This window comes from Sander vitreus, chromosome 6 (assembly GCF_031162955.1).
Source record: "Sander vitreus isolate 19-12246 chromosome 6, sanVit1, whole genome shotgun sequence".
Taxonomy (NCBI): Eukaryota; Metazoa; Chordata; class Actinopteri; order Perciformes; family Percidae; genus Sander; species Sander vitreus.
Window position 1 is genome coordinate 24516591 of NC_135860.1, and position 24215 is coordinate 24540805.

At 39.5% G+C, this 24215-nt stretch overlaps 1 protein-coding gene across 1 annotated transcript; it reads left to right on the forward strand.

Moving 5' to 3' along the window:
• The first annotated feature begins 5928 nt into the window (after nt 1-5928).
• On the forward strand, nt 5929-18526 carry LOC144519044 (galanin receptor type 1-like). Its single transcript, XM_078251926.1, has 3 exons — nt 5929-6617; nt 6696-6761; nt 18143-18526. Exons 1-3 carry the CDS (start codon nt 5952-5954, stop codon nt 18461-18463), a joined length of 1053 nt encoding a protein of 350 aa, XP_078108052.1. The 5' UTR covers nt 5929-5951; the 3' UTR covers nt 18464-18526.
• The last annotated feature ends 5689 nt before the right edge of the window (nt 18527-24215 follow it).

The following is a 24215-nucleotide window of genomic DNA, read 5'->3' on the forward strand; positions in this document are numbered from 1 at the left end:
TATACACAAAATGTTCCATCATGTTACTGAAGAATAACCTTTTATCTATTTGTTTTGTATTGGTTGTTTTGTGTCTGACCTTTGAATAACAATTGCGCTGACCATTTGGAGATTACATTCAATCGAATCATGCTCAAATGTGGATGGATGGCTGGTGTGATGTCTCTCCACTCTCCACTCTGCCTCGCCTCGTGTCAGTACCGTTGTGCTGGGAGGCACCAAGCTGCACAAGTGTGCTCTTAAAGTCCAACAAGAGCAAAAAAACACTGTATTATTCTCCTACAACTCTCAGCTCCGTTGCCAACGCTACTGGCAGAGCTTGGTGAACCTGCACCTGTTTCACTTTCGAGTCTGATGGGACCCAAATCAATATAAAGGATGTCAGTAGAAGAGTAGAAAGGCAAATGATGGCCAGCGAAAAGGAGCGTACCTTCTGACATGAACGCAATCACCGTCCACAAGGAAATGCAACCAGCACTGCTGTGAGAACAATCTGTCAGTGTTATGAGGAATGTCAAAATAGAATAGAATAAAATGCCTTTATTGTCATTGCATGTTCACATACGGCAAAATGTTCCTGTCTCTCATAAAAGAAAAACTCTCATTCGCACATTCACATACTGTTATGGTTTTGGTGTTTTGTCTTGTCTTATCGTAGTCTGTTTTCTTGTCATTTTTGTAGCCTGGTTTTCTGTCATGTCTTGTTTCCTTCTGTTGTGTGATTATTGGTCTTGTTTTATGTTCTGTTTCCTGTTTTATTTTGATAGTCTGTTCTCTGTTTTGTCTTGTCTAGTTTTACTCCCTGTGTTTTCTCGCTCTTGTGATTGCCTGATGTTTCTCACCTGTTTCCCAGCCCTTGTGTCACCTGCCTCTTGTTACCTCTGTATTTAGTCTTTGTGTTCCCCTTGTCCTGTGTCAGATCATTGTATGTTGTTTGGAGTGTCTGTGTGTCATCTACCCTGTTGGGCTCAGTGTTCCTGATGTTTTGCCTGTTCCTGTTTTGGATTCTGCCTGTTCCTGTTTTTGTTGGATTTTTGCCTGCTGTTCCAGGACACCTTTTGTTCGTTGGATTTCATTTAAATAAATCCTTGAGATTACTCTTGTCTCTGCAATCTTGCATTTGGGTCCTACATCCCCTGAAACTCCTGACACATACTCACAGATTACGATAAAAAAACAGCTGTTAAAAGAGGTCAAAACATGATAAGATGTGTAAGTGCTGTAAGATAAAGTGCTGTAGGATTGGACAAAGTGCATATGCAGTTATTCACGTGATTGATTGTGGTTGTGGAGGGAGGGGGATGGGGGGGTTAGAGTTCAGTTCCTGTATGGCTGTGGGGTAAAAACTGTCCCTCAGTCTGGAGTTGAAGGCATGAAACAAAATGAAAAATGAAGGAAGTGTGTTTGACATCCACAGGTGGTTGCTTTAAGCTCTTAAATGCAATCATTTGCAATACATTAGTAACCTGCATTAACATCACTGCATTTGATAGTATGAAAGCAATTATCTGTGACATTAAAAAAAGAATCAATTTACATTTTTGGATTAGTACTGATTGATATAACACAACAGTATACATCCATTCCAGAAAAACTTTAGGATTTGCTATTCTAAACCCTTTTCTGTGTAGTAGATCTGTCCTGGGAAAAGTCCTCTCTAGCACACAGGGAGTGTTCTGTTTTACATCTCTCTCAGGATTGTTCAGAAAAGAAGAAGAAGAAGAAGAAGAAGAAGAAGAAGAAGAAGAAGAAGAAGAGAGTTTAGAAGTAGAACAAGCAGTGATAGCCACTGAACTGACAAAGAAAAACAACAGCACCGACAGAAACACACCCTTCATTCACCAATAGAAACGTAAAGCGGCCGTAATCGTATCTAATGATGTGAAAACAATGTGACAGGGGTCTCTACTAGTGATGAATCTACAGGGAATTATCACCTGAATCTGCAGCTTCCCCTCGGCTTTATGGTGAACTTCAGCTCTCATAGCGTTGTTTCAAGCTGCAGCAAGCTGCTCTAAGAACGTTTTTCTCCTATACCGGAATGCTGTGTGGACTAGCCAGAGCCTCCTTCTAGGTCTGGCAATGTGAGACTAGTTAATGACTAGCTAGTGAACATAGTGGAGCATTTAGGAGCTAAAGAGCCAGATATTTCCCTCTGGAGTTGGTAAAGACCAAAAACCGAGCTAAAACAGAGTGAAGACTGGACTTATATTCACCAGGTGGTCCGAAACACGACTTCAAATGAATTATGTTTCTCCGTAACTGCTGGATTTATAAAAACACAACTGTTTGCTAACAAGTTCACCATATCAACTTAAAAGGTGAGACTATGTCAATGTTGTATTCACAACTTGTTTATGCTTGCAGGTTGAAGAATAAAGGTGTCACAGCTAACTTCCTGTTGTACTGTGTAATCATTACCTGGCAATCAAACACCACAGCAATGAGCCCCAAGATGGAGCCAAAGTTAAAACAAATGAAATCTGATATTGTCCAGTGTCTTTCAGCTTATTAGCAGGTCAGGCTATGCATGGCATTAAAGTGCACAGACTTTCACTGCATGGCCTTATCTCTAGAAAGAAAACTACCTTCAAGTTTCATGTTGCAGGACATTCAGGTGTATTTGCCAACGTAAGTCCACTGCTACCAGACAGCAGTGGTGGAAAGTAACTGAGCACATTTACTCAAGTACTTTACTTAAGTACAACTTTGAGGTATTTGTACTTTACTTAAGTATATCCATGTTGTGCTACTTTAGACTTCTGCTGCACTACAGTTTGGATGCAAATATTGTACTTTTAACCTTTACCAGTTGCAACATTAAAGTGATGTACACATGAATGCATCGTTATTTGTAATCTTGTAATATACATTATTGTGAAATGGGACATTCTGCATAACGAGTACTTTGACTTTTGGTACTTTAAGTATATTATGATGTACTTTTATTTGACTAACATTTTGCAGGATCTTTGCTCATTACAGAGTATTTGTACACTGTAGTATTGCTACTTTCAGTTAAGTAAAGGTTCTTCTTTCACCACTGACAGCAGTGTGCATAAGAAATATGATAATTGATTGATCCTTTAAAGTGCTCATATTGTGGTTTTTGCCTTTTTCACTTTCCTTTATTGTGTTATATATCTTTTTTTGTGCATGTAATAGGTTTACAAGCCCAAAGTCCACCCCAAAAGGACTTACCATCGCCACCAGAAAACACTGTTCACAAACTGATCCAAACAGCTCTATTGTAGTCCAGCCTTTACTTCCGTGACGAACGTGTGTCACTTTATAACACACGTTATAATGCTCGCCTAGCTGTTAGCATGGCACACCCTCATACTCTGCAACTGACAAGCTAGCAGTAGCCTGGCTCCGCCCTCCTACATACTTCAGCTCAATTTTCATTTCCCTTCAGTACTCCGTCTGGGTTTGCGGTATATTCTTGGGTTTTCTCCGGTCAAATATTTGTAGGTCCAATCAGCGAACAGACGGAGTGGCTGAGAACGATGACGTTGAGGACGTGCACTAGAAAGATGCGAGCGAAAGCCATTCGGTCCGTTGTGGCAGCAATGCTGCCGAATATCCAGAAGTTAAAGCCCGAGCAAGAACAATTTTTGCTGAGTTGTGTTGGTGGCCATGATGTTGTGGCCCTCCTCCCCACGAGGTTCGGGAAAAGTTTGATTTTCCAGCTCGCTCCGTTAGTGGTGAAGGAGTTGGCTAAGGATAACGCTAGCGATGCTAATGCTAAATATAAGCCGATAGTTGTTGTCGGTCTCCCCTCTTGTTGCACATGCGCATGACATACGTCACGACCAAACGTTAGCGATTGGTTATGGCAGATCCAGAGTGGCTCTGGGCAGATCCAATAGTTTTAAACTTCAACAGAGTACCCACCTTCAAGGAAGTTAACACTTGTCAATGGAGAGAGGCCAGACTGTCTGTACAAATGAAATGTACGAGAGTCTGGTAGGACCAGGCTAAGCTAGCAGTACTTACTGTGCATATGCGACTCCCAACAAAGATGGAACAGAAGTGCGATGCCTCACTCTGTAGCTAAAACAGAGAGCTCAACACACAGGGTGAAAAGAGGAGCTGCAGCAATGTGCAGTACAACAAAAATATGGGGTTTTTTGAGAGTTGTAGCAGCGGCAGGAACCGGTGATTTTGGAGATAAATATAAATGTTTCAATAATGTATTTTTGGTGATCCACAGCTCAGAGGGTTTTCCATCACAATGAGCCAATAGTTCACACAGGAAAATGTCAACAACAACTTGGACTTAAAGATGACCCTTTAATCTTCTGGGGAATCTGCTCATCTTGACAGAATGCCCTTTGGTCAAAAAAATAATTTGCCATTTTTGAATCTTATGTTACAGATTGTTTTTGTAATCTTTATAAGAAATGTTTACGTCAATTCAGTTCAGAATCAGCCAACGTGTTATTCCATATTTATCGTCTACGTGTTATTCCATATTTATCGTCTAACTTGACTATATGGATCCTTTATGGAACCATGTTGCAGTTTGGGAAAGCACATAATGATCTGCATAAATACAATAAACTATTTACAATACACACTTTTGAGTTGTTTGGAGTTGTTCCAACTTGGAATCGTTTCAAAAATTAGGATTCTAATGGAATCGTTTTTATTGGAATCGTTTGGAAAATTTGGTTTCGAATCCGATCATCGGTTCCAAATTTAACATGCACAAGTTCTGGTTTTCTGTAACGGCCACCGTACTTCCAGGTGCTTGTTATGTTGCAGCCATGAAGCACAGAGTAAGCGGTGCTCTAAAGTGGTGCTGAAAAAACTGTAAATTACCAATAAATCAAAATAAAATGTCCCTCTTATCTGTGAAATAAGCATGTGACCCGTTTTAACTACACCCCTCAAAGAATTGGAATTGAGAATCGATAAGATCCGGAATCAAAAGGAAGAATCGGAATTGGAATCAGAATTGTTAAAATCCAAAGATGCACAACAATAGTTGTGAAGCAATAAGAAATCCAAAATATTACTTCAGAGTCCATAATTTCTTTTGTATGTGACATCCTGACATGCCTGATCCCTTTGCTGATTATGCAGCACTTTTACTGTACACTGTGTACTGTTTGTACACTACAGCTGTCATGGCATCTTGACCCCCACTCACATCACAAATATACCACATGTTCTTGCTTTATATACATTTTTCATTCATGCATAATTGCTGAAATGACGTGGGACCTTTTGACGTTTTCATAAAGCATATTTCCCCTTTATGAAAGGAGAATAAAACCTCACATACCACAAGACCATACGAAGACTGCCGAAAACGATTGTTGAGTGGTTTATAGGAATTTCCACAATACAGGCAAATAATGAGAGAAGCATTTGCACCAGAGCCATACTGTGTCAGAACTAATTGGGTCTGACTAAGAAAAATACTTTGGCCTCTGGCATCCAAATTGAACACAAGTGATTTTTAGAAACAAAACGTTTCCAGATACATATTCCTTTTCCCCCCTCAGCTTTTCTTGGGAAGTGGTACACTGGGTGCTGACGTGAATTGGCACAGACCAGCCCCCGCTATAATGTGAGGGGGAAAAGTCCACAGGCAAAGACGGGCTACAGTGTGGATGAGCGCGGACGGTGCGCAGACGCATCAGGTGCGCACAAGGACAGACTCCAAGACGCGCAGCGGCTAGACTTGCTTTACAGTGAAGTACATCGCTGTGTTTACACGTATTACTAATGTGAGTTCTGAAAAAAATAGAGCGAGGGATTTACAAAAAATAAAGATACAAGAAAGCAGTGTCTACTGGAGCGCTCATGAAGACGCACGGGACCACACACTCTTTCTCTTAAAATTGTCATGAAGCAGCAGCAGCGAGGCACAGACCTCCCATAGGTCCTTTTTTATTTGCAACCTTTCAAGTTCATCTAAAGGGGGTAAAAAATAAATCATGAATTTATCGGAGTCTGTTTGGCTCTGGGAAGAGCCATGGAACCTCAGCAGATCGGAGGAAGAGGACCAGAAACTTTTATTCGGGATCGGCACAGATAATTTCATCACGCTGCTGGTTTTCGGGCTCATCTTTACGCTCGGCGTGCTGGGCAACTCCATGGTGATCACCGTGCTGGCGCGGAGCAAACCAGGGAAACCACGGAGCACCACTAACATATTCATCCTCAACCTGAGCATCGCAGACCTATCCTACCTGCTCTTCTGCATCCCTTTCCAGTCCACCATCTACATGATGCCGACGTGGGTCCTGGGCGCATTCATCTGCAAATTCATCCACTATTTCTTCACTGTGTCCATGCTGGTCAGCATCTTCACTCTGTCTGCCATGTCCGTGGACCGATACATTGCCATCGTGCACTCCAGAAAGTCCTCCTCCATCCGGGTGGCAAAGCATGCTTTGATCGGGGTAGTGGTGATTTGGATCCTCTCTCTGGCCATGGCTGCGCCCGTCATGTATTACCAGAGCCTTTTCCACCGAGGAGAGAATCACACCTTCTGCTGGGAATGGTGGCCCGATCAAAACCAGAAGAAAGTCTATGTCGTTTGCACGTTTGTTTTTGGTTATGTGTTGCCTCTGCTGCTGATTTCCTTCTGTTATGCAAAGGTAAGGAAAGCTATTCACACTCAATAATTATGGAGACTATCAAACAAATATATCTTACCTTTATTTCTTTGCTTACAGGTTTTAAATCACTTGCACAAAAAACTAAGAAATATGTCTAAAAAGTCAGAGGCATCAAAGAAAAAGGTATGTATTAAGCTGTCTTTTTGGGGGGGTGGGAGTGTCATGGATTACAGCCATGTGTTAGCAAACTGCAATCAGTAACACACACTGAATAAACACTGGATAACAGATGGACAGATGGGGTGATTTGTTACCTGTTGAATTACAGCAGAATTACATCAACGTGCAGGAGTTTAAATTATAAACAATATGACTGTGGAATGGCACACTTTTAAGTTCATAGTCTGTGAAAGAAATTTAGTCAAAATCAGAATTGGCTTTAATGGCTTTAAAAGTAAGTGTGAACACAGAAGAGGAATTTGACTCTGGCTTTTTGTTGCTCTCAAAGTACATACACAGAAATAGACAGTCTAACAGTCTGACAGCTAACAACGAGGACAACAAAGCTGGACAAGGCAAACATTTGACTACTATGTACAGATATAAGTATGACTATAAAAAAGTGCATCTACACATACACATGCATACACATACATATGCATACACATATGTAGATACACACGTGAACAAACAGCTCTATGAGGATTGTAAACCGTAATACAATAGGGTGATGCAAAAGTGTAAATGGTGCTGGAATAAATACATAATTATTAATGTAACAAGTTGCTTCTATATCTGAGGTATAGACGGATATGACATATAGGCCTATTGTATGTTTGACAGATATTTACATATTTAAATGATGTTTTTAACACTGTAAAATATATTATTTACTTGGAAATATATATGAAATAGATAATTTACTTGATTGAAATCATACTTAAATCACTGAAAATATTCATTGTGTAATACATTTTTACATACAAGTGACCACCGCCATCATTATGATGATGATGATAATGTTGCCAATGATGATGATTATGACGGCAAAAGATGTCACCAAGGTGTACCTTTTTCCTGAAAAACCCTCCATCCATCTGGATCTGTGCAATTCACGGTTCACTAAGCCGCCACATGTTCTTATGTGGACATGTGGTTTGATTCAAAGCAGGGATCAGTGTGCTTGGCCTTTTTAGGAAGATATATCACAGCCACACAGACCCACAGTCCTGCGCACATTAATCAGCAAGGGAGCTAGTCCGTCTGCACCATATGCTCTAACATTTCCTCCGATTCAACAGGCAGTCAGAGGAAACTATTTCCATTGTCTCTGTTGTTCCTTAGGGCCAAAATGATGAATATTAATGTTATAATTCTTACTGTTAACTGGCACACTCCAGCAAAGTGGCCACAAGGCGATGTGCAATCAAGCCACCATCTAGCCTTCCTCTTCCTATGGGGTGCCGAATGTAAAATTCGGTTACAATGTTTTAGCTGATAAATTTTCAACATTTAGCTCACTTTCTCACTTTCCTCACATTTAGCGCATTTTCCTCACATTTGAGACAGAAATTATATATATTATATCTAAATGTTAAATGTTAAATCTAAATGTTATATCTAAATCTAAATGTTAAATGTATATCTAAATGTAATATCTAAATCTAAATGTTATATCTAAATCTAAATGTTAAATTTATATCTAAATGTTATATCTAAATCTAAATGTTAAATTTATATCTAAATGTTAAATCTAAATGTTATATCTAAATCTAAATGTTAAATTTATATCTAAATGTTAAATGTTAAATCTAAATATTATATCTAAATCTAAATCTTAAATATATATCTAAATAGTAGATCTAAATCTAAATCTTAAATATATATCTAAATGTTAAATGTTAAATCTAAATATTATATCTAAATGTGTCGCCAAGTGTAAAGCTAAATATTTAGAAAATATTCAAATCCCCAAGGAAACCACGCCCACTGCAATGGCGTCAAATCGCGCTGCACCGCAATTTTCAGTCAACACCTGTTGGTACAGTAAATACTGACTACAGTGGAGCTGTTCGACTAATGTTACTGGATTAAAACACATTTCGGTCAGTATTTTGTATTACTGACTTATATAACAGAAATGTCTTAATATTTGTGTGTACTATAATGCCGTTGTTTTTGTTTGACTCATATCTCCTTGTGTGTTTAACGTTAGTTTGACTCATCCTTCACAAGCAATCTAGCTCACACACTGCAGCCGACATGTCATCTGAACAGGCCTCGCAGCACTGTAACTAGCTAAGTTAGCTAGGTCTCGCAATGCGAGACTGAACAGCAGTAGGCCTGTCACACTATAGCCACATGTAAGTAGTTTTCAATACTTTGGTTCCATTACCGTATTTTATTAACCTGAATTATGTTGCTATATTAGCTTGCGAAGGAGCTATCCGTTGCTAACGCTAATTTATCTCAAAAAGCAGAAACGTTAGCTAACTACTGCCAAGATATGATTTCACTAGAGACCAGAGAGGTGTTGTAAGACTCGTCAAGTGTTGTCATGTGTTTACACTGTCTTACAATGAAACCATATCTTGGCAGTAACATTAGTTAGCTACTGCTTTTTTGACATAAATTAGCTAGCTAACGTTAGCGTTAGCAACGGATAGCTACTTTGCAAGCCAATAAAATATAGCCTTGGCAAACAGAATTAAGGTTAATAAAACACGATAACTAGCTATGTAACCAGTATTACAAAACTTCTTACAAGTGGCTGGATTGTGACATTTTAGTTGTGTTCGGATGAATATGTTGGATGCATAGCTGGACTTTATCCATGGTGGGCTAATGTTAGATTGTTTGGGAAGGATGACGTTAGTCACACACGGAGATATGTAATTCAAACAACGGTATTGTGATTAACACAACTATTAAGGCATGTCTGTAATATACCGGTCGGTCAATAATATAAAATACTGTAAATCAGTGCTTTCCAACCCTTCTGGTCTGAGGTTCCCCCACAGCCCTGTCAAATAAACTCACATACCCCGCCCTATCAATTCCCAATGTGTTCACACTATTTATCATATTAAAGTGAATATTCTACATTTTCATGCAATTGAACTGTAAACATTTAGGTTGGTTTGGTCAGAAATTCTACTAACTAGACCTTTTACTTGAAGTGTGGTTAATGTTTCAAAAGTCATCCATTACTTTTAGCTTATTACATTTCAACTGTTAGCTAAGTCAGTAGGCCACTTTTAGCTATTCTTTTCTACCATTGATTACTTCGCTATATGTTTTAACATATGTGTTGAGCTGTTTTAGCTGATATATTGTTTTAAATCAATCATAATTCAATTATTATTTTGATTAGATAAGCTGCTCCACAATCTTTCCAAGTACCCACTGGCTACAGCAGAGATACCCCTTGCTGGGGCATCACTGGGTGCAGCGCGATTTGAAGCCGCTGCAGTGGGCGTGGTTTCCTTGGGGATTTGAATATTTTCTAAATATTTAGCTTTACACTTGGCGACGCATTTAGATATAACATTTAGATTTAACATTTAACATTTAGATATATATTTAAGATTTAGATTTAGATATAATATTTAGATATATATTTAACATTTAGATTTAGATATAACATTTAGATTTAACATTTCACATTTAGATATAAATTTAACATTTAGATTTAGATATAACATTTAGATTTAACATTTAACATTTAGATTTAGATTTAACATGTAGATTTAGATATAATATTTAGATATAAATTTAACATTTAGATTTAGATATAACATTTAGATTTAACATGTAACATTTAGATATATATTTAACATTTAGATATATATTCAACATTTAGATTTAGATTTAACATGTAGATTTAGATATAATATTTAGATTTAACATTTAGATATTTATATATATAATATAATAATATATATATATATATATCATTTCTGTCTCAAATGTGAGGAAAATGCGCTAAATGTGAGGAAAGTGAGCTAAATGTTGACAATTTATCAGCTAAAAAATATTTTCCCTGGGGAGGTCATTAAGCTTCTCTGAGAGCCGGTTATCTGCTGTCGCCCGCTTGATTGTCTCTCTGTCTCTCTGAAGGTGCTTTGATACGCACCTCTCTACCTGCTTTATTGCCATGAGGCTTAAAACAGGAACACCACATATTCTGATGATTTACAGTGCTCACTGTGCAGAGCAGGCTACTGATCCAGACTACACAGAGGGAATGTTACACTGACAGCTTTGTGACAAACTGTTGGCAAACAGTGCTTTAAAGCCCACCTCTACAATTACCTTGATATGCTAGCTACTGTTAAACTATAACTAATGTCAGAACTGACTGATGCACACACATTAAATCTGAGTAAGGTATCAACAACTTCAGTGATTTATTTGACACTGAAAGCTGCAACATGCAGATTTACTTTTCAGTGAATATACACATATGGTGCCAAATGCTATATTTCCTTGGCAGTGGTCTCTGGTTTGTTCAGTGTGTGTCATAGAACATGTTCAATGATAATTATAGAGCATTTCACAGTCAGGCTCCTGCATATGTGGCCGAACTACTTCACCCATACTCGCTCTCTTAGGTCTAATATGATACATATGTAGTAGTCTGTTCCATGTTTATCGGTGTTTTAAGCCCCCAATGTCTCCTGGAAGGCACTAGGATTAGGCAATGGTTATGGTTAGGGTTAAGGTTAGGGTTCGGTACCTTGAAGTCACCGATCGCAGCGCTGCCTTGAAGTCGATTAGGCAATGGGTATGGTTAGGTGTTTTGAAGTTAATGGTCGCAGCGCTGCCTGGAAGGTGACCTTGGGGGCTTAAAACATCATCGAGTCTGTTCCATGCACCCAGCTTAAGACCCATGGTGATTGAGCTTTTGAGTTCGTAGCATCTAAGCTTTTGAATGCTCTGCCTCCCCCCTTACAATCCGCTGTTTCTGTGGACTTAGATAAAGACTGGTCAAGTCTGGATCAATGACGGTTCATTTTGTGGGTTACAGCGCTACCGGAAGTTCCACCGGATGTCCCTCACCTTCCGCTTTCTTTGTGTTTATGTTAAACTTCGGTCGCATCCAGGAACAGCATCTGGAACCTTTGAGCTAGCAAACTAACATTACATGCTTAAAATGGCAAATTGAAGAAAATTTGGATCGTGCAACAAGGCAGGCCTGCTTGGTTAATTCGGGGAATGATTGTAAAGATTTACAAAGAACACGTTTATGGCATTTACTCTCTAACTGGGACGTTTTGCTGAGGACAAAATACACACACGGCGATACACTGGTACCAGTGTACTAGTGTACAACTAGACTACCAGAACTCCATCCTCAAAGCAATGAAACACAAAAGAAGGCAACAGAAAACAACGGTGATAAGCTGCTTCAGTCTCAGAGAGAGATTTCTGTCTCCTAGCCTCTCTTATATCCAGGGGTGGGGCCACCCTTAATCAGAAATCAGGAACACCTGAGATGAACAGAGGAAAAAGAGAGCAGGGCGGGGAGCGCGTAACAAAGAGCAAATGATGTTTGACCATGTATCCAGCTAAATTATATAGCTCATGTTTCTGAATTGTCTGAACAGTTAACTTCATTTAATCTTGTATGTGGCGTTTTCTTTTGCGGGGTTTGCAAATGTTCCACCAAAACATGTTCCTTCCCGAGACACGAGCCACCGTTGCTCCGTCCAGAAGTTAGCGATTACAATATGAAAGCCATCACTCAAAGCAGTTTTCACTTCCTTCCATGGTTAAATCTAGGTAAAGGGGCTGCCAGGCAAAGCACATTTTGAAGAGGAAACTTATTTTGACAAGACACCTGTCCTGTTACAGGTCACTGTGACTCCCTGGCCGCTTTCTCTGCACTCTAACACATTGGTTCCCAAACTGGGGTATGTGTACCCCCAGGGGTACACGAAGTGACGGAGAAGTGACGTAGGTGGTAAGCAGAACAAAAAAATGATTTAAGAGTGCGTGGCTGGGGTTACTGAAGGGGTAGGACTACGAAGTTTGGAAAACAGCTGCTCCAACGGAGATACTGTAAAAAGATGACCAGGCTGCTTTGTTGGGTATCTTGTGTTAAACTGTCTCACACATTGTTGGTCTTTGTTACTGAAATGACAATACAGTGTCTTCTAGCTGTCACCAAATGTCAAAGAAATATGAATGATAGTCCTCATAATCAATCATTCACTGATTAATGCTTACTGTATATGTAAAGGAATAGTCCAACAGTCTGGAAACTACTTTGCTTTTTTGACCATATAGTTAAATAAAGAGATAAATACACTCTCATGTCTGTACTGTAAATATGAACCTATAGCAGCAGGTTAGCTTAGCATAAAGACCAGAAAGTGCTAGCCTGGCTATCAGGCCAGTGCTTTGCATGTTGACTCGCTGCCATCCGTGTGTCTGCCTAATGTCAGCTGGGATCGGCTCCCCCTGCGAGCCTGTAAAGGATAAGTGGTTGCAGATAATGGATGCATAATAACGGAAAAACCAAATTATGATAACAGAAAGTTGCAGTTTTACAGACCGTTATGTGAGGGACTACATTATTTCTTGGCCAGCAGCAGTGACTCTTTCAAAGCTTTAGTAGTTAAGTTTAAAAAAAAAAAAAACTTTTTGTCATATTTGCTGAAACTGTCATTATATTCTGACAGTAGTACGTAATATGTGAAAAAAAGTATGTCTCTTTGTCTCCTCCTGGTGCTCCTAATGGCATTTGCAAGATTCCACCGCGCCCGAAGATTAACAACCAATCAGACTTGAGGAGTCTCCAACGCAGTGTAAATGACTGCTCGTGAACTGTGGTCAAACTGTCAAACTGGGCTGCGATGATCAAATATGAATCAAGATTCTGTTACTGCATTGCCTATTTCTTGCCTTAAAGGTCCCATGGCATGAAAATTTCACTTTATTTGGTTTTTTAACATTAATTTAAGTTCCCCCAGCCTGCCTATGGTTCCCCAGTGGCTAGAAATTGTGATAGGTGTAAACCGAGCCCTGGGTGTCCTGCTCTGCCTTTGAGAAAATGAAAGCTCAGATGAGCCGATCTGGAATCTTCTCTTTATGACGTCATAAGGGGAAAGGTTACCTCCCCTTTCTCTGCTTTGCCCGCCCAGAGAATTTGGCCCGCCCATGAGAAAGAGAGAGACATCATGGCTTGTAAACAAGCAAAGTGGCAGTTGGTCAAGGCCACACCCCCACCCTCCACCTTGCCCCCACTCTCTCCTCCTCAATAGCATTTAAAGCTACAGACACAGAAATGGCACATACTAAGGAAAGCTCAATATGGGACTGGCTCTAGTGGCTGTAATTCTGCACCAAGGCTGAATTTCGGGAAAGAGACTTCAGCTACAGTATTAGGGGACCACTAAGGCCTATATAAAAGCATTCAAAATCAGCATGTCATAGGACCTTTAAAATGTTTTCACAAACATATTTTACTGTACTGTTTAGCTGTAAAATGAGAAAGTTTGTGACCAAATCAAGTGAAAACCAAGCCCCAGCCGTTGTCCGACCGGCCTGAGCAAACTTTCTGTTTCATTTTTCATTTCTATCATTTCTCTCAATGTAGTTGCTAGGGTTGCCATGATTATACGGCGACCCGTGGCAACAAGTCAAAAAAGTTGAACCATCATAAATGCAAAAAGCTGTCCGTGGCAATATTTTGTAAATCTTTGGACTGCTTCCAGTCTTGATGCTAAGCTATGCTAACTATCTCCTGATTGTAGCTTCATATTCACTGTACCGATATGAGAGTGAAATAGATCTTTCATCTAATTCTCGGCAAGAAAGCAGAAAAAGCACATCTAGTATTTATTTAAGCTTTAAATAGGTTGTCTCAAAGGAAAATCGTGGTTGTTCTGAATCAGAGTAGGGCTATCAAGTAACTATGAAGTTAGTTGGTGTCATGTTTGGAAGCTCATTTTGTGTGCTGTCATATTAGTATTAGCGGATATGTCAAGAGTGCTTTTCACAAAAGGTCAAATGAATGAAAAATGAATTAATTGCAAATGGGCCACACGGTGTCCTTGGTGGAAAGCAGGGAGAATTTGTTCATATAAGTCTTTAATCAATAATTTGTGTGGTTCACTCAGCTCTCTTTAGCTCCTCACAAGGCCTGTGAACTATAATGTCAGTGACAGCTGGGAAAAGCAAGGTTACTCCCAATGCAAACCTCTTATCACCCTCAGTAGGAATCCATCAGCCTCCAAAAGTCAAACGAGACATTCTCAAAAGCCAAATCTCCCCCGCAAAAAGCAGTAAAACTTCCTAAAACTTTCCTGAAGTCCTTTGTGCATAAGACAAATTAGTGTTCTATGAATCTCTTCCCCCCTCTGTTTTTCAAACCTAAAATGTTTTGTATTTTTATTTTTTTTTCTTCAAATTTATGACAAATGATGATGAAATTTTATGTTCTTGGGAATACCAGAGTGTTGGAGTTCATTAGTTAATTTTTCTTGGCAAATAATAGTCTTTTAATGGATTTTCAGTGTAGAACAAGAGGTTTAATGGCTGGTAATTACTGTAGTTTTTTCTCAATAGTATGAGCCTGTCGGGGCTCCAGATGGAGCACACAGATGGTTATGGACCAATTAGGAAAATGGAATATTTGGCCAAGTCGTCTTGAAATTGTTTAACAACATCCATAAACTGAAACAGGGACAGACAGCTTGTCTGTGACAGAGATACTTATTTGAGTGTTACTGATCCTGATCTGAGTAATGCTATGCTAACTGAATGAATTAACAGCGTCACTCAACATCACACAATCATTTCTCAGTGGCTTCAATAGTAATTTAAAGTAACATTTAATGGACATTTACAAAAAAGGTGGGGACGTTTAATTCAATTAGGCAACATTTTCCGTTCAATAATAGTGCTTTAAAGTCCCCAAAATGCAATTTAAACCGTCATGAGGGTCCAACTCAAGACCTCACGCCTGGGGACATCCATGCCAGTGAGCCAATAAGAAGGGTCCTCAAAGTGAAGTGTATCATTTTGGTTATCAGTTTTCCTCCCTCTAATACCTGTTTAAAACCAGATTTGAAAACATTCCTAGAGTTTTCACATAGGATTTTAAAGGTGCTGTAGACAGCATTCAGAACATTAATATAGCACCAAACAAATATGAACTGAGCTTCTCTGTTCTTCGATTTGATAGTTAGTCTGGTCTAGTCTCGCATTGCCAGACCTTCCTCCACAACGCTGCAAAGGAGGGTCTGGCTAGTCCACACAGCATTCCGGGATGGGAGAAAAACGTGCTCTGGTTTATTGGCATTTCTTTAAACCAATCACAATCGTCTTGGGCAGCGATAAGTGCCGGGCGGAGCGACGGTGCTGCTGCAAAATAGCCTCTGGAAGTAACTTCTTTTGGTGGAATGTGTACGTTCAAAAGTTGTTTTAGTCGTGCAACAGAAAACTCAGATTGGACAGATAGTCTAGCTAGCTGTCTGGATTTACCCTGCAGAGATCTGAGGAGCCGTTAACCATAGTCCTCATAAATCCACCAGAGTTTAGAACGCCAACACAAAGAAAGCGGAAGGTAACAGACATCAGGCCGAAATAACCTACATCCGGCGGCATTTCCGGCAGCACCGGACCAATACCGGAAGTGGAACGTCGTGGATCTAGACTAGTCCGGCTAAGCGTTAGTGCATGTGAGTCCCTTCCTTTGAAAGGGTTGGCCCTCCCTGTTTCTCCCTTCTTTCGTGGTCATGTCCCCCTGGCTAGCTAATTGCTGCCGCTCTGCACTGCACACTTCCCAGGCTGGGGTTCTGCGGGAGAGAAAGCCAGGTCGCCCTAGTGAGTGTGATTGAATGAGATTGTTGGCATTGCACCACTGCACACAGGTCTCTATTTCAGCAGAATATGCTGCATGGAAAATAAAATAAAAAATAACCCATGAAGTGTCTAACTAAAACTAAACATTTCATACATAAAACAAAACCACAGCCACAGAAAAATAAATAAATAAGCAAACAGGACGGTATGACTTTTATTCGTTGTGTCTTCCTGTGGTGATGCTGCTGTTTAGATTAGCCTACAATAACTGATGGCTCTCAGGGGGTTGAGGTGAAGATATGAATGTGTTATGGAGGCTATCCAAACAAAGCCTGGTTATTAATATGCTGCTCTGTGGGAACCACTGTGTCTATGTGTATGTGTGTGTGTGTGTGTGTGTGTGTGTGTGTGTGTGTGTGTGTGTGTGTGTGTGTGTGTGTGCTTGCGTGTGTACGTATTGTATTATGATCGGGTTGACTTCTCTGGCCAATATTGACCTTTCATTTCAAACTGCACATGGTCCACTCAGCGACAGTTATTTGACATGATCAATAAGGTTTATTATAAAACTGATCAATGCTGCACTCGACTGTAAGAACTGCTTGTCAGTATAGCGTTTTAGGCTACAACTGTACAAAAGGTATTTTATTTTGGTCTGAGTTGGAAAGTTTAGAAAGCTTTTTGCCATAATGACTTTCGTCTGTGTTCATTTTACTGCATTGTACTGTACTCATTTTCTTAATTAATGTAATCCTTTTTTTGCAACGCAACAAACAACACTGATAAATCATCATCTTATGAAGTTGTTAATGTGAACGTTGAATGTTAGCAACAGTCGCCTGTTTACACATCCAGCAGACACGGAGCAACATTGACATGTATTTGGGAGATATTTGGAGTCGTATTTCTGGCCACTTGATGCATTTAAGCCCAATATTTACTCTACTTTCAGCTCTGTTCTTCTGAGGGAAATATATGGCTCTATTGATGCTCCACTAAGTTCACTATCTAGCTAGTCCCTAATATAACTCTGACATTTGGTGATAAGCAGGTATAGCATAGCGGATTTATCAGAACGTTTTCACTGAAAACAGCTGCCGGCTGAGCATGAGACTGAAACAAACAATAAATGTTGGATAACGATAACGGAAGTGAAAAAATTATTTGTGTATCCACCCCGTGATTCGGATCCACTCCAAGAATGTAATTTAATTTAATGGGTTCTTCCATGGCCCATGACCCTTCCACTAAGTTTCTAAAAAATCAGGCCAGCCTAAGATTATTTGTTATAGAGATGGATCAATCCTGTTAATGTTCATGTTGTTTAAAAAAACAAAATATATATATATATATATATCACAAAAATATAGTATATATATATAGTTTTTCTGTAATCCTGCTGACAAACAAACATACAGAGAGATAAACCAAGCCGAAAACATAACCTCCTTGGTGGAGGTAAATATTACCAAGTCAATGAGCATTTTTGCATCTTTTCCCCCATTGTTTTGGTTTTTGGGCCACAACTGTGTTATTGTCAACCTGGTTTCCAGCCACAGCAGGCAGCTGTTTATGGTGAACAAACTCAATCCAAATACCTGCCAAGCACAACATGGCAGATGGACAAGGTTAGTCACTAGCTGGAGAAGATGGTGGATCATTTATCCCCCCCACCCCTATAACTGCCACTGCACTGACTAAATCTATTTCTTACTTCTCTCTGTTCTTTGTCCCCCATGTGTGGCTCCCAGACTGCTCAGACGGTGCTGGTAGTGGTGGTGGTGTTCTGCATTTCTTGGCTCCCTCATCACGTGGTTCACCTGTGGGTGGAGTTCGGGACCTTCCCGCTGAACCAGGCCTCCTTCGTGTTACGGGTGGCCGCCCACTGCCTGGCTTACAGCAACTCGTCTGTCAACCCGGTCATCTACGCCTTCCTGTCGGAGAACTTCAGGAAGGCTTACAAGCAGGTGTTCAAATGCAAGATCGGTACCGGTGACTCCCCGCTCAATGACGTCAAGGAGATCCGCAGCAAAGCGGACACTCCGCCCTCCACCAACTGCACCAACGTCTGACTGGCCGGGTGTGGATGGTGACATGAACTATGGAGACTGTCACACTGAGACTCAATGTAAAGTCATAGTGACAGAGCCATCAGACATGAGAGGTTTTCTTTGCTGTACATACTGTAAGTATGGTTGCTTGGGTTTTGCTACAGCTGTGCTGTTCCACGTAAGCACTGTTCTTTATACCTCGACTAGAGAAGATAAAGCCCCTGTGGCTGCAAGGAATGCTTAGTCCCTCTTTTATCAGTCTCTGTTCCCTTCTTTCATAACACAAACCTGTGGGGTCTGGAACTCAGGAAAATTCCCCTCTCCCTGAAGTAAAATCTTGTTTTGATTGTAGATACTATTTTACACGTCACATCACGGTATATTTGCAAGCCAATACGTAATTCAAACGGATTCAAAATCTCAATTGGAAGACTTTTGTCAAGATTATTATTGCATTACTATACTGTTTGAATGTGTCTTTTCTGTCTGAAGAACATTTTACAGAATTGTGATTTTTTTTCAAAAACGAAGGAAGGGCTTATCATTTAAAATTAAGTAAACACATTACACTTACTAATCCTAGTAATGTTCTGTTACTTTGATGCTAGAGGGTCGGCTTGTTTTCTGTCTTATCAGGAACTAGATGGTGGGATGTGCGTTCAGTAAAGAAACTGATCCGGGACATATTAGCTTGGTTAGCTTCACGCAGAGGCTCCAGGCAGCTGGCCTCTATGAAAAGAGAAGAAATGTGACTCCTAGTAACTGCAAAATTGTCATTAATGTATATGTTGTAAATTCAGACAATGTAAAATGCACAACACAAAGTGTAGGCTGGCCCCTTGTTAAAGGTGGAGTCAGCGATTCTAATCCAAAACACTTTTTGTCAAGAAAAACACCTCCTCACGGAGCTGTCCGCTCTGTGTGTGCGCGGAAAATAAATCTGGTGTTCAAACTCCGGGGCTGAAACATGAAGCCAATGCACAAGTGCCAAAAACTACAGTTCCTTAAATGGCCACTTGAGGCTGGCTCCAAAAGCAGATCAATGCCCATAGACCCCCAGGTTAAAATGTCCAACTTTACAGCAGAATTAAACATGTCTACAGCCTGGTACCCTTTGGACACAATAGTTAAGTTTCCCCTTCGTGACAACTGTACGGGGGTAAAGTATTATATTACTCACCCGTTTAAATTACATTCAGGCTTAACGTTTTGTATAATTAGGGCCACGTCGCTTTGAGTGACAGGTGGCAGCAGTCACAGGTGGTGAACATAGACTGTAGGCTTCACTCGACCCAACCATGCTCCATCCACGCTCCACCTCTTTGCCCACTTTTGGATTAGCCGGGAGTAATGCGGCATCAGGCACTGCCAAGATGGCCCCGGCCAGAGCAACCGGGAGCTGCCCACTTTGAGATTTTGGTTCTTTAGAAACCTATGGGTGACATCATGGAGACTGCATCGATATTTTATACAGTCTATATGGCTCAGGCACAGCTGGCTCTGTAAATGGGAAACAAACAAAGTGGCTAGAACACAGCCACACAACACTATTCCGGCTACACCCCCCCCCCCCTTCATTGTTGTCCAGACTCGCTGACTCCACCTTTAAACTGCAACAATGTGCTTTCCTATTTCTACACGTTAAATACATAAGATGCAACGTTTGTGTCTGTGTGTGTGTGGAGTTTTTAAAAGCTACGTCGGAGCTAAGCAACAGAAGGAATGTAAAGAGTAATTGATTACATTTTGCAGGTAACTTGCCTAACACTGCTGACAACATGAGAATACATAAGAATACAAACCACGACCATTGTCATTGCACTTACTATGCCTGTATTTTAAATGTGGTTGTAAATATTATAGACACTGAAGATGATATTCACATATGCCTGTAAAAGCCTCACTCTTTATTTGGCTGTTATGTTATGTTGACAGTTTTCAGATTGTGTCGTGCTGTGTGACTGAGCCAGGCTGTTGGACATATAAAAAGCTTAATGCACAATTTTTTGGACCCTTTCTGGTAGCCATCTTTCTAAACATAAAACAATCTAACAGGAGATCCTGTGGAGGTGAAGAATTTGAATGTTGTATGCTATTTGTGATGTGCCAAGCCTCCACACAGCAGCTTTACCTCAGTATAATAAGATCATTAAAACTACACAATACGGGACCTTTACCTCGGACCTGCAGTATCGCACAGTATTTTAAGTACATCTTTGGAAGTCGTGGACTTGAAGGAACGTGTCACATCCTTTATTCACTTTTGCCTGAAAAAAAGATTCCAAGATGAGATCAGGTTTTTTTGGGGCATTTTCAGCGTGAGGTTAGCCCACAGGTGATATGACTCATCAACACCGACTTCAATCCCGAGAGGAGGAACTAATCAGTGTAATCAGCAGTCTCTCATCCTCTCTGTCAGCGAGGATCTGACATGTGAAAGGATTATTGCCAGAGAGCAGAGGAGGTGCAGTCGATGGACTAAATCACTGACTGTATTGGCGGTGATGCTCATTTATTCCTATACATGACTGGGGATTTTTTTTTAAATGGGACATGTGCATGGAAATCTAATCTAGGTGTTGTGATGAACATGGCTATTTGTTGGTGAGATAATGGTGGACACAACAGGCAATGTGAGTTAATGGAATTTCTGCAGATGATACAGATTGCACATCTGTATCACCAAGAACACACAGAGTGTTGTTTCCTACTAAATAGCCATATAAAAAGCACATGAACAAAATAATAGTTTTTTCAGCAGAACACTTTAGAATACAGCCCATACATTATGGTGCAATTATTTAGTATATAATACTTACTGCAACACAAACATGTAAGTATAGAGAACATAGAAAACAAGTGGTCAGAGAATAAGGGGATACTTTTTGTACTGTTTGAGAGGGAATTATCACAACAAGACAGGAATACTAACAAAATCAAATTAGTTATGGTATCCTTTATTTTAAAATCACAATATATTTAAAAAGAAAATTACCATATAAAAAAATATAATTATGGGAGTGCTTCCTCCTGTTGTTGTTGGGGAACAAAACATTGGCCAAAATCTTGTCTTGCTACCTCTGTAGCTTTAGCTATAAAAGAGTTATATTTGTGTTTTTATAATGATAATAAAGTAGTGGGGAACAGTCATGTCGTTTTGGAATCCAATGTAGGAACCATTTGATAACCAAAATAGATTAGAGATTTTTTTATGTCCTGTCATATCACACCATACAGTGGTGTAGTCTACGTGATACGCAGGTATGCACATTATACCCACTAAGAAAGCTCCAGGATTTTCATATACCCACTTAAAAATGCACAATGACCCACGACAACATACTTTCCATTATATTTTTAATATATTTTGATTTGTCATCTGTGTTTTTCTTCTTCACATATGCTAAATAAAGGTATTTCCACTGTAAATTGGTGCATAAAAGTGTATCAGAATACAGGAAATGAAGTCGTTGATGCTCAAAACTTCCCTGGGGGAGGGCACCCAGACCCCCCACTATGATATGCCCCCCCCCCCTCCCCCAAAGGCAGATTCTGGCTAATATACAGTACAGCCTACCCACTACAATACATTAGACTACACCACTGACACCATAAAGATTTAGGGAATGGAGGCTACATAAAGCACATATATGCTTTAACTCACGGACAAACTTCAACCACGTTCATTGAGCTATTCAGTTTAATTTTTCTTTTTTTTAAACAACTTCAAGAAACTAAAGAAAGAAAAAAAAAAACATAAATGAGGAATTTGTGCTGTTGTAATGGCCATTACTTTATAGTGACAGTCCTACCATCAGATAGAAGCCTTGAAAATGCACCTTTAAGTCCGGGGTATGCCGGTTGTCACATAAAGCAGTTTCTTGTAACCTATTTTTTAAGTCAATTACAAAATAATCATTGGGAAATTTGTAGCATTATTTTTTTCTGGAATATTTACAGTGTACCATCTATCACAGCCAATAAATACTGAATCCGAAATCAAAATACAGTATGTTCATCGCAAAGTTAGAACAGATGATGATGTGTAAACACAAGGTAGTATTTACTATTTGGTCTTTGAAACCCCGTATGAAAAAAAAAAAGTACACTGCAATTTGCTGGCTGTATTCTAAAGTGTTGCCTTTAATTTTGCAAATACAACTTTCTAGACATCATTTCAGTTTTTAGTGCTAGTAGTTGATGTTGTCGTCCGACGCACCTGCATGGTAGAATTTGTTTAGATGTGCGAGCTGTTCCTACAAAAAGTTTAGTGCTAAAAAAGGAGAAAGAAAATATTTATTTTTTAACGCGACGTCAAGAAGAGCATGTGGAAGCAAACACACTGAGTGTGTCCTTGAGCGCGGACATGCAAAACAGGTGCTCTTTCTTAGAGGAGGTTTCTCGAGGGATTCACATTTTTGAAGTTTGTATTTGTTTATTCACTTGAATGATACTGTTTGTACAGATTTTCAGTGCTTCATGTGTTTTAGTAAGGTGGTCCTGGTGTGACTTTTCAAACTTGTTTCCTGTATTACTTCAGCCGTCAAATCATTTACCATTTGTCTGTTAAATCTTTCTGTGCTTGAAAATGTGAAAACAGTTAGACTCTCTAACGTACTCGATATCTGGATGGTATATTAAAACATATCCAGGCTTTTGATTGTGTCTTTATGCAGTGCTACTATACAATTATATTAAACTTTGTTGCAATGCTTTGAAGAAATCATTTTGTTTTATGATACCTGCTTTGCATTTTTCAAATTGCTGTGTTTTCTCACAAATGAAACGGTGTTCTTGCGTCTCATCGAGGCCTTCGCGTCGATAAAAAGAGTTTTTCATCAGCCTCACTGACACAATGGGTTGTGGCCAACAGAGAGAAAATAATAAAGTGTAGGTTCCCACCAGTTCCCTCAGAGTTTTGGTTTTGTTGATTACACACTAGTGGAGAACATTTCCTGGCATCAACTCAACCCAATGATCCCTGAGAGATCTGAGGAGTCTTCCCATAATGCCTTGTACTGTAAATATCTAGCAACAAGTGGTCTTTATCAGCATTTAGCAAAGATAACAGAGTAGAACAGAACGTTACCCACATTACATTTGGTACATGGGAAAACATCTCAACCAAAACATACTGTATCACATTACTTGTGTAAAACACAAGTAATGTTTACATACAAATGTAAAACAAAGATGTGTTTCGGTGCATGGAGTTAAACTGTGGAAGTTAAACTGTGAGATGAATTAGAAATTGACGTGAAAATGTGTAGCACAATCGACCGATAACATTTTTTATTTTAACATAAGCTGATTAACAAATATAAAACAGAAGTGTGAATACCAGAAGGTACACAAAACATATGGGATTTGTTGTGTTGTACTGGGTTAAATAGTTTATATTTAAGTTTCTGTAACTTTCATCTTCGTATGACAATAAAATTAATGTAAAAATGGTAGGTGTAATAAGCTCAGGCTTCAGCCTACACCTTTTCGGTCCTATATATATATATATATATATATATATATATATATATATAATTTTTTTTTTATTGTTGTTGGTGTTTTTTGTTTGTTTGTTTGTTTTCTTGTCTGTTCATTTTTTTGTTTTGTTTGTGAAAATAAAAGTAACAATGTTATGTTTTGTTTGTTGCTTGCTATCAATGCATTAACTGTTGTGGGTTACAGATGGCCGAAAGAAAAATACAACAATCAATCAATCAAACTTTGAAACTAGAAGCAGCAGTTGTCTCCACGAGTGCTACTGAAATAAAAC